Here is a 13,404-nt window from a genome sequence, read left to right on the forward strand (position 1 = left end):
CGGGTCTAAGGGCCAGAAGTTGAAGTCTCCTAACACCAAGATGGAGGAGTTGTTGACTGCTAGGGTGGCCATCAAAATCTTGGAAGCTGGGTAGAAAGAGTTGAGAGGGTTGGGGGGGGGCGGTACATAAGTAAATAGGTAAGCGGGGTACTAAAAGAGAGTGAGCGGACAACTAAAAAGTCTGATGAGCTGATGGAGGAGAAGGCTAAAGATTGAAAGGAGATTTCTCTACGGGCGATCAGAGCGACGCCGCCGCCCGATTTGCCGGAGGGTCGGTCGGCTCGCAGAGCATAATATGAGGCAGCTAACAGAGAGGGAAGGGAGTTGTCGCAAAACCAAGTCTCTGTAAGGAATAGGAGATCAGGTTTGTGCAAGTCCAATAAGATAAAGAGTTTGTGGCAGTGCTTAACTGCTGACCTGGTGTTAAGGTAATAGGCGGATAAGGTGGTGGGCGCAGGAGGAACAGGCAGGTCAGGAGAAGGGCCAGTGGGAGGGGGGAGGGTAAGGAGGGGGAATGGGGAAGAAGGCGCGGGGCTGTCAGTCCCAGCCTGTCGATGCGCACGGTCACAGTGTCATCCAGAGGCCACGGCCCTTGGAGGTTATACAGCTGCGCAGAAGAGTATTGTATAGTTTGGGCATGATGGAGGGCCCCTAGGCCCGGTCGGTCGCGGACGGGTGCATACGGGCTTACCTTTGGCGCACCTTCGGCGCGCAAACGTCGCGCCCGCTGCACTCGTCCGCTGCGCTCGTCCACTGCGCGTCCGGGAGACGCACATGATTTATGGATAGGTAGGGCGGCGGCCGGGGGCGTGGCCTCCGAGAAAGGGGCGTGGCCTCTGGGCTTGCCGGAATGGCGGCAAGGAGTGTTTGACTTGTCGCGGTGTCGCGGCAGCGCTAAATCCGCTGCGCGAAAACAATTCAGGAGCAAAGGGGTAATTTCTTAAAAAGAAGTATTTTAAAAAGTGACAATCAAGATTAAAATAGATTTTCACAATGTACTGTTTGTACGACTTGTTTTCATTAGCAATGGTGGCGGCACGAAATATTATAAAAATGTTTGACTTGCCCCACTTGCACCTCTTCATTTATAAAACATGTTTCTGTTTGGCAGGGCAGCATACTTTACCAACAGTAGCCACGCGCCTTCCTTTTCATCGGAGTAAGCAGGCAATTGCAGCAGAAGAAATGCGTTACTTACCTGTAACTGCAGTTATCCAGTATTAGTGTCTTTCATAGATTCACATGCATGAATCATTCCCCGTCGTCGAGACGGGAGCCTCCGGTATATAAAAAGTAATGTCCTATAGACATACATATAAAGGAATAGGCCTAAGGGTCTCACCTTAGTGTCCTATCTAAGTCCTTATGTAGGAAGGACCAAAACAGAGTAGGCCCAAGGGTCCCACCTTGGTAGCCTATCTGTGTCCTTTTGTAAAAAGGACCAAAGTAAAGAGAACCAACCAATCAGCTACTACCTCCTTCTAGAACCTTCCTGTCAGGAGCCTCAGTCTCTCAGATTTTCGTACGCACCAAGCTAGTTAGGCGCAAACTTGTTAGAGAGATAGGTGAGTCCTTCCAGGGGAGGCGGGAGGGTGCATGTGAATCTATGAAAGACACTAATACTGGATAACTGCAGTTACAGGTAAGTAACGCATTTCTTATCCAGTATTTGGGTGTCTTTCATAGATTCACATGCCTGAATCACAGTAGCAAGCAATACATTATGCACATTCTGTGATGGTACATCATATATGAGTCTGTAGATAATACATATCACGCGACAGCAAATCACCAACATGCAATGTCATGTAGTATTAGGAATAAAGAAATGTGCATACCAGTAAAGGATGGTGGGATGTAAGAAGGCTCACCTCACTGGAATAGATGGCGAAGCACTGCTCTGCCCACTGCTGCATCCCTCGTCAGCTCAGTTTCCAGGCAGTAGTGCCTGGTGAAGGTGTGCGGGGACTTCCAGGTCGCCGCTCTTCAAATGTCCAGTATCGGCACTCCAGCAAATAGTGCCGCAGACGTGGACATGGCTCTTGTTGAGTGGGCTTTGGCTCGTGCCTCCAAAGGCCATCCAGCCTTGTCGTGGCAGAAAGTTATCGCTGAAGAGATCCACCTTTATATACTTTGTTTCGTCAGGGGCATGCCTTTCCTTGGTCTGCTAAAGGCCACGAAGAGTTGGGATGACTTTCTGAAGTGTTGTGTCCTGTCAATGTAGAATTTGAGACATCTCTTCAGATCTAATGAATGCAGGGTTCTTTCAGCTGTAGTAGTTGGGTTTGGAAAGAACGATTTGAGCACCACTGGTTCGTTAAGGTGGAAGTCCGAGGGGAGTTTCGGTATGAAGCGGGGGTTAGTTCGTAGAATGACCCTGTCCTCTCTGAATTACAAAAAAGGATCTTGGATGGAGAGAGCCTGCAGTTCACTGACCCTTCTGGCAGAGGTTAGGGTCAGGAGGAGGGCCGTCTTCCATGAAAGGAATTTAATATCCGCTTTGTGGATGGGCTCGAAGGGGTGCTTCATCAGTTGGTGAAGGACCACGTTGAGGTGCCACGACGGAGGGATTGGTCTTGGTCGTGGAAAGGATCTGAATAGACCTTTTAGGAATTGCTTGACAAGCCTGTCCGCCCACAGGGAAGGACCCTGGGAAGTTCTTGTGAACCTGGATATCGCTGCTAGATGTACTTTGATGGATGCATGTGCAAGGCCTGATTGCGCTAGATGCAGTAGATATGGTAGCAGCTGCTGTGGGGTGACATGGAAGGGGTGTAGGTCTTCTGCCACACACCAAACAGAGAAACGCTTCCATTTTAGAGAATAGGTCTTATTAGTGCTGTCGGCTCTAGCCTTAGCGAGGACATCTCTACACTCCTGCGGAATGTTCAGGTGGCTGAATTCGCGGTACTCAGGAGCCAGGCTGACAACTTCAGAGGGCTCAGGTTCGGGTGGAGAACCTGTCCTTGGGACATTGTGAGCAGGGCCGGGTGTTTGTGTAGGCGAAGAGGTGGTCGGATAGATAGGCGATGAAGTTCCGTGTACCAATGCTGCCTCGGCCAGGATGGGGCGATGAGGATCAGAGTGCAGGGCTCCGATTTCATCTTCCTGAGCACCCTGGGTATCAGTGGAAATGGTGGAAAGGCGTAGGCAAATACGTTCCGCCAAGCGATGGAAAATGCATTCCCGAGGGTTCCTGGTTGGTGAAGCCTGCTTGCGAAGCTTGGGCATTTGGCGTTCTCCCTGGTGGCAAAGAGGTCTATCTGCGGGGTTCCCCACTCCGCGAAGATATATTTCAGCGCCTCCATATTCAATTCCCATTCGTGGGACTGTGACCTTTCCCTGCTCAGGGCGTCCGCCAAGACGTTGTCTTTGCCCGGGACATATTCGGCTTGGAGCGCTATTCCATGCTCTAGAAGCCAATTCCAGACTCTCTGTGATTCTCGAGAGAGTGAAAGTGATCGCGTCCCTCCCTGTTTGTTCAGGTAGTGCATCGTCGTGGTGTTGTCTGTCCTGACGAGCACTGGGGAGTTTCAGATGCGTGGAAGGAAAGCTTGTAGAGCTAGAAAGACTGCCCTTAGTTCCAGTAGATTGATGTGGAGTTTGGATTCCTGTGGCGTCCACTTGCCATTGATCTGGAGTTCTTGCAGGACTGCTCCCCAGCCTTCTAGTGATGCGTCCGTTGTTATTACGTGTGGTTCCGCCGGAAGCAGGAACGGCAGTCCCTGCGACAGATGTTTGGGCGACCTCCACCATTGCAAATGGTTGACCATAGCTCGTGTGACGTGTATGCGGTCTTCGAAGGATCCCGCAGCTTGTGTCCATTGTTTCGTCAGTTCTTCCTGGAGGGGGCGCATTTTGAGACGACAGTGTGGAATGAGCATAATGCATGAGGACATCATGCCATGGAGAGACTTGAAGGTACGGACCGGCAGAGTCTTTCTCGATGCCACTGACGTGGCTAAGGAGATGAGCTTGGTCTTTCTCTCCTGAGAGGGGAAGGCTCTTACACGTTCCATGTCCAGAGTCGCTCCAAGGAAAGTGATGACTTTGTTTGGTTCCAGTGCCGATTTCTCCCTGTTGAGGGTCAAGCCTAGGCGGCGGAAAAGATTTAGACAGGCGCTGGAGGATGTGGCTGCGGCTATCGCAGACGGTGCCTTTACCAGCCAGTCGTCCAGGTGTGGGAAAACCTGGTGACCCTGTTGACGAAGGAAGGCTGCCACAGGAGAGAGGCATTTTGTAAATATCCGTGGGGCAGATTTGAGGCCAAACGGGAGAACACGGAATTGATAGTGGGCTCCTGCTACTGCGAACCTGAGGTACTTCCTGTGTCCCTTGAGGATAGGGATGTGATAGTAGGCGTCCTGCAGGTCTAGGGACGTCATGTAGTCGCCTTCTTCCAGGAGGCCCAGTATTTCTTGTACTGTAACCATACGGAACAACTGTTTCTTTAGGAACACATTGAGCGCTCTCAGGTCGAGGATTGGTCTCCATTTCTTGCCTTTTTTGTGGATTAGGAAGAAATGGGAGTAGAATCCTTTTCCTTTTTGGGTGTGTGGAACTTTCTCTATCGCTCCCTTTTGAAGCATGGAAGCTATTTCCTGAAGAAGCAGCCGTAGGTGTCTGTGGGACCGTTTGGCTAGTGGTGTTGTTGGGGGAATTGAGAGAAATTCTAGTGAATGTCCGAATTGGATAAGTTGTAACACCCACCGATCTGTTGTTATTTTTTGCCAATTCTTCAGGAAGAACGTGAGTTTTCCTCCAAGTCTTAAAAAATGCAATGGTGGATGGGCTGGCCATTGGGATGAGTCATTGGCGGTTGCCAGCAGGTCTCTTTTGGTTTTTTCCCCTGTAGGTTGATTTATTGTAGGAAGATTGACGTCCTGTCTGGCCTTGACGCTGTTGGTACTGTGGTTTGCTCTGGGTGTACGGGTAGGAGGACCTGTTCTGGTAGGATCCTCTGTATGCAGGTTGTCCCCTTCCTCTGTTACCACGAAAGGACTGGTTTCTAAATTGTAGAGTTCCCAGAGCTTTGGCCGTATCTGTGTCCTTTTTGATAGTGGTGAGGGCTTCGTCGATTGTTTCGCCAAAAAGATGTTCGCCATCGTAGGGCATATCGATGATCTTTGTTTGTACTTCCTGACGGAAGGAAGTGGCCTTAAGCCAACCTTGTCGTCTCAGAACAGCGGCACCTGCCAGCTGCCTGAAACCAGTCCTGGCTACGTCTATAGCACAGTCAATTAGTTCATTACCAGCGGAGCATTGCAGGGTGGAAGGAGGCCTACTTTGGCGGACTTTATTAGGAGTCCACCTACCAACCCTGGCGTTCTGGACATGCTCATGAGGCATAACAAGACAGTCTAAATGAGACATGCAACTGCATGATCCCGTAAAACCGCTGTAGGCACATCATAGCCTTATTTTTCACTGTAAATATTTTCACTTTTTTCTAAAGTAAAGAAAAAACATTTTTTATTAAAAACACGTGAGTAGGGTTGGGAAGTTGTGCACCCGTCCTGAAGAAGGAACACTGAGTTCCGAAACATGTTGACGCACACCAGAGGTAGAGTCCATAATCAAGACTACTAACCTCGCCTTGCACCTTTTTTAATAGCACCAGCCAGAGGTTTCGAATAAAGTTTTTTCTCATAAACCTACTGGCCAGGTGTCTTTTTAATCCTCACCACACCCTTCACTCACATTCTCCTTAAATACCCCAGCACATGCACACAACACACACCACACATAGTCAACCACTTCAGTGCTCCCGCGTAGTCGCTGGTCGTAGCACGCCGCATCCCTCTAGCGGGGTGCGAAGACCCCGATGATGAAGCATGACACCAAGGGGCCTGTTGGTGTGTGAGGGGTATTTAACAAAACACTGAGTGTCCCCGGTACTGTGGTTTGCTCTGGGTGTACGGGTAGGAGGACCTGTTCTGGTAGGATCCCCTGTATGCAGGTTGTCCCCTTCCTCTGTTACCACGAAAGGACTGGTTTCTAAATTGTAGAGTTCCCAGAGCTTTGGCCGTATCTGTGTCCTTTTTGATAGTGGTGAGGGCTTCGTCGATTGTTTCGCCAAAAAGATGTTCGCCATCGTAGGGCATATGGATGATCTTTGTTTGTACTTCCTGACGGAAGGAGGTGGCCTTAAGCCAACCTTGTCGTCTCAGAACAGCGGCACCTGCCAGCTGCCTGAAACCAGTCCTGGCTACGTCTATAGCACAGTCAATTAGTTCAGAGGCAGATGTTTGGCCCTCTAGGAGAAGCGAATGTGCCTCCTCCCGTAAATCCTCTGGTAGATTAGCTAGGTAGGGCGCGATGTCTGCCCAGAGTTGACGGTTGTAGCGGTGCAGGAGTGCAATTGAATTTGCGACCTTCACCGTCATCGCAGATGTGGTGGAGAAGCGTTTTCCAGTGGTATATAGCTTCCTGCCTTCCTTGTCGGGTGGCGTAGATAAAGGAGATGCAGGATTGCGCGAGTTTTTCTGCGCCGCTTGTGTTACCACGGAGTCTGCTTTGGGGTGACCCGTGAGGCATGCTGGCGCCGATGAGGTTGCTTTGTATTTTCTATCAAGCCTGGGCACTACCACAGGAAGTGAAGCTGGCGTTTGCATTAGTTGTTTGCCTTGTTTCCATAGATAGTCAATAATTGGGATTGACCTAGTCGTCTTTTTTGTAGGCTCCTTAAAATCGTAGAGGAAACATTCAGTCTCCTGGGTTTCCATAGACATATGGAACCGTTTGGCCGCCCGCTCTATGAGGTTATGGAAACCACCAATGTCTACGGGTGGTGATTCCGAAGACTGTGGCTCTGGAGAGGCCGGGGATTGAGCGACGTAGTCCTGGTCTGCGTCAGGGTCTGAGTCGTCGTCACGGACTTCCCCTTCTTCTTGGTCTCTCTCCTCATCGTCGGACGAGAGAATGTCTTGTGTCGGATCTTGGTCTTTAGACAGTACCAGTGGAGGAGGCTTATGACGAGGTACAGGAGCAGGTACCTGTGTAACTGGAGGTGCAGTTGTAGTGGTTTTCTCTGGGAACCGCTCTTTATAGTCCTTTATGAGGAATTGTAAGTCCGAGACAATGGATGTTGGTAGGCACACCATTGGTGTTACTTGTGTGTGCACCTGAGTATGGACAGTCTGTTCCATGTGTTCCTCCACTTCTTGTTCCTCATCTGTGCTTTGGCACTTAAGCACCAATTCTGAAGGACTAGTGGCCTGTGTATATAACTCCTCATCCAACTCTTCGTCTTGCAATAAGCAGGACGGGGTCAGTTGTTGCACCTTACTGGGTGACGTCATGTCTGGTGTGATTGGTCTTTTTGTTATTTTGATTGTGACATGGGATGTCTGGGCATCCATGGCATGTGAAAGTAGTTCAGACTCTTTCCATGTGCCTGCGGTCGTCGACGCCTGTGTCGACGGTGCCGGCGTTGTAGTCTCCGTCGTCGCCGGTAATTTACTCTTCGTCGACGGCGTGTCAGTCGACGACGCCCTCGTCGACGTTGTCCTCGTCGACGGCAATTTCTCCGTCGTCGACGGCTTCGTCGTCGTCGATGGAATACTCCTCGTCGACGAGGGAGGCTTCGTCGACGTTGCGGTTTTCGTCGACGAAGTCGTTGTCGATGTCTTCGACGTCGATCTCGTCGTCGACGGCACAATTCTAGTCGTCGATGGGACGGTAGACGGCACAGGTCTACTCGCCGACGATGAAGGTGTCGTTCTCGTCGTCGAGGAAGATGCCGATGACGCCGTCGTCATCGACACTGTTGTCGTCGACGTCGAAACGGTTCTTAGCGCTGAGGTGACCATTGACGTTGTCATTGTCGCCGGAATCAGCGGCTGCTTCCTGGGGACAGGAAGGTCCTTGTCAGACACTGGTGTTCTGCCCTCTGAAGACTTTTTGGAGGCCTTCTTAGAAGGGGTGTCTGAGGGGCTAGGGGAAGAAACCCTTGGCCTCTTCAAGGAGAACTGCGAAGCACCAGAAATGCTCTCACCTTCTGAGACCAAGTCGCTCTCTGGTTTGTTCTTCAGTCTGTTCAGCCATAGTAATAGGCGTCCTTCTCGGTCCTTCAGGGTTTTGTTGGAGAAGGTTCTACATATCTTGCAGTCCTTGGCCTGATGTTGGGGGTAGAGGCAGTATAAACAAGTTTTATGTTTGTCCTCTACGTGTACCCTTTTTTTACTACAGGAAGAACAGGCTCTGAAGAGACCTTTTTTCTGGCTATCAGCCATAGCAAAGAAGTTGTGAAAAATTCGTTTTTTGAAGAAAGAAACAAGTTTCCTGAGAAGAGCTCAGGTGGAGACTCCCTAGCACAACGTGCGGTAGAAAATCTGAGAGACTGAGGCTCCTGACAGGAAGGTTCTAGAAGGAGGTAGTAGCTGATTGGTTGGTTCTCTTTACTTTGGTCCTTTTTACAAAAGGACACAGATAGGCTACCAAGGTGGGACCCTTGGGCCTACTCTGTTTTGGTCCTTCCTACATAAGGACTTAGATAGGACACTAAGGTGAGACCCTTAGGCCTATTCCTTTATATGTATGTCTATAGGACATTACTTTTTATATACCGGAGGCTCCCGTCTCGACGACGGGGAATGATTCATGCATGTGAATCTATGAAAGACACCCAAATACTGGATAACTTACACACCTTGTAACATCCTGTCTCGCTGTCACCCCTCTGACCCTCACATCCACTCAACGCTCCTGCCGAAGCATCTAACCATCACCATGCAACCTCTTCAATCCCTCGTTCACCCCTCTTTTAAACCTCACGTAATTTTGTCCCCCTCCAACCTGTTCTTTAAACCCTCGGCTGTGCCTTCCAAGTTCCACCCCTACTATCATAAACCCCTCATAACAATTGTACCGCAGCGACTAAGAATCCTGACACCTCTGTTACCCTAACACATCAAAACTCTCATAGGTCTGTGTCTGAACCCCTTCCTGAGTCAGCTAGCCCTTGTTCTACCGCTGCTAATCCTCATACCATCGTCATATCTATTATTTATTTCATAATTTCTAACTCCCAAGTTACAATGACTTAGGGAAAGAGGCAAAGTTTAGTGCATCACTGTTTCGTTAGGGTACTTGCATTATGATAATGGAAAAAATGGCCATAATAAACACATGGCAACGAAAAGTACTGTATTATTGGTTGGAGAAATATTGGAATATTCATTGAACGCATAAGACGCACATTGGGTGGCAAATGATGTACCACTCTTTTGCATTGTCAATATAAATATACTTAGAAAATAAAATATTAATAACTTTTATATGCCAAACAGCAACTTCTAACCTTCATTTCACCTCGTCTAACCCTCAGACCAACTTAACCAACCCCATACTACCTCTGGTCATTCTCATACCATAAAAATGCACTTCAACGCCTTGGTAGTACGCTCTATATAAATGCAATTACAATACAATAAACACCCCCTCAAAATAATAAACCACCACTTCTAACTGCCTCGTTACTTGTCTTGGCCTTCATTGACGCTTTTCTGCTCCTTATACCGGCTCTGTCAACATTCGTACAACTGAGTCTTGAAATGTATCACTCTTTTCTCCCCCTCTTCCAGCCTTCAAAGACATTCCACTTCAAACACTTCCAGCCTCCGCGCCATCTCTTCCCAATTTTGAGCAGACACTTTCTCAACCAAGAAGCGCCTAGAGACTGTACCGTGCACAACACCAGACAATACCAATCATAGGTCTCACATTACTTAAAGTTTGAGCTATCGGCGTCGCAAATGATTCTGCTTGTTAGATTTTTTGGGGGGTTACAAAATAACCCAGCAGTAGCGTAAGTAAGGGTGCAGGAACTTATGTGGCTAATACAGGTTCCTTTACAACTCCACAGGGACAACTTGTAACAGCCTGTCTGTAATACTGCACCCTTTTCTTGCTTCGTGAACTTTATTTTATTACTTATGCTACTGCTGGGATATTGTTTAACAAAAAAAACTAAGAAACATCATTTGCAAATCCAAAAGCTCTAACTTTCAGTAATACGAGACCCATTGCATTTCAAATGCTTGTTTGTAAAGAGGCGATAGACAAGGCCACCCCTTGCCATTTCATTTGGAGGTTGTCTGCGATGTCTCAATTTACATTTTCTCCTAGGTAGGCGCTTGAAAAGGTGAACATTTGCCCCTCTCCAAAAGGTGCTTGAGGTGACCCAATTTGTACACTTCTAAAGCTGCACTTGAAGCAAATACGTCTAACTCTCTCCTTACAAGGCGCTTGAAAAGTTCACAATTTGCTCTCTCCAAAAAAAAAAAGCTTGACTAAACAATTATTTCCGAAACCTAAGAAGGTTTCTTGAAAAGACGATTGTTTGTCCTCTCCTAAAAAGAAAGCTGAAGTGGTCAGAATTTACCATCTCCTACGAAGGCACTTAAAGAGACACGTGCCTACCTATAAATTGCACTTGATCCGTCGCAGTTTGCCTTTTCCAAAGAAACCATATAATGTGAGGTCGCCATAAACTTTCTCCGAACAAGGCGCATGACAAAGTCAGAATGTGCATTCTCCGAAGACACTTGGTGGTATGTGAAAGATTGTGCAAGCGAAAAGAATCCGCTTTAGCTGAGCTGGGAACTGTCTCGTTGTTATGGGCCTTCACCAAACACACCGGCACTTATCCCTCGCGCCCAGACGTCACTTCACGAAGGACTGTAAAAATCCAATAATAACCTAATATAACACATCCCTCGTCCAGCTCGCCAAGAAGCATTATCTCTTCAGCAGCATGGGCCTTCAGGCCACGCGGGTCGATTTCTGTCGACAAAACCAGTGGCTTGTGAAGATTATGCTTCCGGGGGATATGCAATCGAATTCAATTACGTACGTGCCGCGTTCCCTCCGGCTGCTATCTCCATGTTGTGTCCCTTGTCCAGAGATGTGGCAAGATAGCGGCCGCCGGCCCTTAGATATGGAAGCGGCTGCAGTGCAAGCCGTGCAAGTGCGTTCTCTGGGAGGTTGGTAGGAATCATGTCTCTACGCTGCGCAGGCTTGGACACTGCTGAGCGGTGACCCCCTTGCTTCCTTCAAGGGCCCACCGAGTTGTGGCGCATAAGAGTGGCAGCAGGCACACCCCACCCACAGCCTCCTTCCAACCTGGCAGTTCGGCAGAAGAAAGCCAACTGCATAAACTGTACATTGTTTACAAGCCGTCCGTACGTCACATTTTCCCTCTTTAAAAGTGACGCACTGGTGGCGCAAGGGGCTTGTAAATAAGCCCCAGGCCAGTGATGCTAGAGGTGTTCCCACCTCAGGCCAGCTGATTGTTATACGTAAGAATATTGTTCACATGAATATCATATGACATAAACAGTGAGTGTGTCCTACCTACATTTTGTTTACCTTAATGTCGTCCCTATGGATGTAAATTTTGTACAGTGGGACTATATTTTTGAAGATTATGTTTGGGAAACTATTTATGTCAGACGATTTCTGACTTTGATATCTGGTATTACACCCACCTGACTGGTGAAGCACATGCCTCCCAAATATCCACCGGAGGTCTGTGTGGAAATAAATTACAGGGGTCTTAGTGAAGAACTACCCTAATAACCATCTACGCAGTACTATATGGAAAGTGAGATATTTTTTCAAACGTAAAAATATTTGTTAATTTAAAATCGATGTTACTCCTGTTATCAACAGGAAGGCAAAGAAAAGATTGAGTTAAAGCTTTTGGAGGATTCAAACATATGATCTGCAGGTCTCATCATGCAGATGTTTCCAGTTGAGGTATTATCCATCGAGTAGTTTTACGAAGATTGGAACTTGTAACCTGCTGGATACCCTTGATTCTCTGCAGTACATGCACTGACCCATTAAATCACATATTTGTAAAGCGCAACTTATCACCCCAAAAGGTATCCAGGCGCTGGAATTCGTCAGGGAAATTAATTGGGGAGAGGATGTGGCCCTACGGCCAGAACCGCCGACTTTTAAGCCGGGGAACCAGATTGGAGCCACAGCGTCAGCCCAGCATCCTGAGATTCTGGACAAATCAATGAATCTCCCCCTGCCTACCAAAAATGAGTGTGTCCTTGTGTAACGTAACTGATGCTCATGTAAAACGCACCAATACCTTCGGGTCGAGTTTGCGTTATATAAATCTGCAAAAAAAAAGTGAGCTATTGCATAGAGTCACATGATGCTGAGCGGTCGTACTACTTCATCAGCAGAACAAGCATTTGCAATGCAATAGGTCTCGCATTCACACAAGTTTAAGCTATTGGCATTGTAAATGACAATGCCTTTTATTTATGTTTTGGGGTTTGAAACATAAATAAAATGCATTGCCATTTACAATACTAATATCTTAAACTCTCGCAAATGGCGGACCTATTGCCTTGAAAATGCATATTTAATGATTCTTTCACTTTTTGTCACTGTCTGTTGAACATCAGCTGCATCTAAGAATTGGAAAGACATATCTTAGTGTCCATTGGAGAAAAAAGGCCTGAAAAACTCTTTTGTTTAGTGCAGGAGGTTATGTTGCTTTAAGCAGTGCCCTTGCCTAGGCTCTAACATGAAACACTTTCATCCACATCCGGAGCATGCTTTATCCTCAAAAGAAAGGCTGCAGTCACACTGACTTCCGGGGTCGAATATGAGACATTCTGAAAGAACCCAATTACAGATTACTATATGGTGTACCCAAAATCATGTGTTTTAAAAAAGTACTGGAGACTGGAATATTTAATCTATAGATGGCTAAAGTTTAATGTTTCTCATTGTCGCATTTTCAAAGCCTTCTTTCTTTTGGCAGAATTTTCCGTGGACCTAAAGGCTAATTCTCTCATAATTCAAAATAAAACACAGCCAGGAAAGGTCTGAAAATCCCTAAGTGAACTCACCGAGGTAATAGAGTGGAACATCCCACTGGAGGGGGTAGGAAAACATTATTTGAAAATCAAAGGGCAGCTGTGTTTTAAATCTATCACCCTGAACTTCTATGGCAAATGGCAAATCTTGGACAGGTGTAACGCATCCCATCCAGAAGTGCATTGTTCCTACACACTCAATGGGGATTGTTGGTTAAATTACTTTTTAAGCGCTCTCATCCTCTTGTTTATCTTATTCCGCACACACTCAAGTGCAAAGCAACCCCTTGTTGAGGGCAAGCGAACCCTGGTTCTCACAAGCCACTCTCCGGATGCATCAGCACTCGCAGGCCCAGACGCACGTGGCTCGATTAATTCTGCGAGGCTCACTCATGTCTGCGAGGTGGGGCAAACCACGGATAACATCCTTGATTTAAGTCAAATGTCACAAGCGAAAGCTCCCGGTGCCTTTGAGCATCCGTGACCTCCAGCAAATCACAAATGTCCCTGTGCCCAGAGAACTGCAAATTTGAAGGATGGCTGTTTACACAAAAGTTAA

The 13,404-nt window shown here is 47.6% G+C and overlaps 2 protein-coding genes across 2 annotated transcripts in view; one reads left to right on the forward strand and one right to left on the reverse strand.

Annotated features, from left to right (window-relative positions):
* ENTHD1 (ENTH domain containing 1) overlaps positions 1–13,404 on the forward strand; it is a 1,212,238-nt gene that overhangs the window by 1,120,409 nt on the left and 78,425 nt on the right. The window lies entirely within an intron of this gene.
* Positions 5,871–8,234, reverse strand: LOC147748641 (uncharacterized). Its single transcript, XM_086952040.1, has one exon. The coding sequence runs from the start codon at positions 8,232–8,234 to the stop codon at positions 5,871–5,873; it is 2,364 nt and encodes a 787-aa protein (XP_086808166.1).

Source organism: Lissotriton vulgaris, chromosome 1_1 (genome assembly GCF_964263255.1).
Source record: "Lissotriton vulgaris chromosome 1_1, aLisVul1.2, whole genome shotgun sequence".
In the NCBI taxonomy this organism is placed as follows: Eukaryota; Metazoa; Chordata; class Amphibia; order Caudata; family Salamandridae; genus Lissotriton; species Lissotriton vulgaris.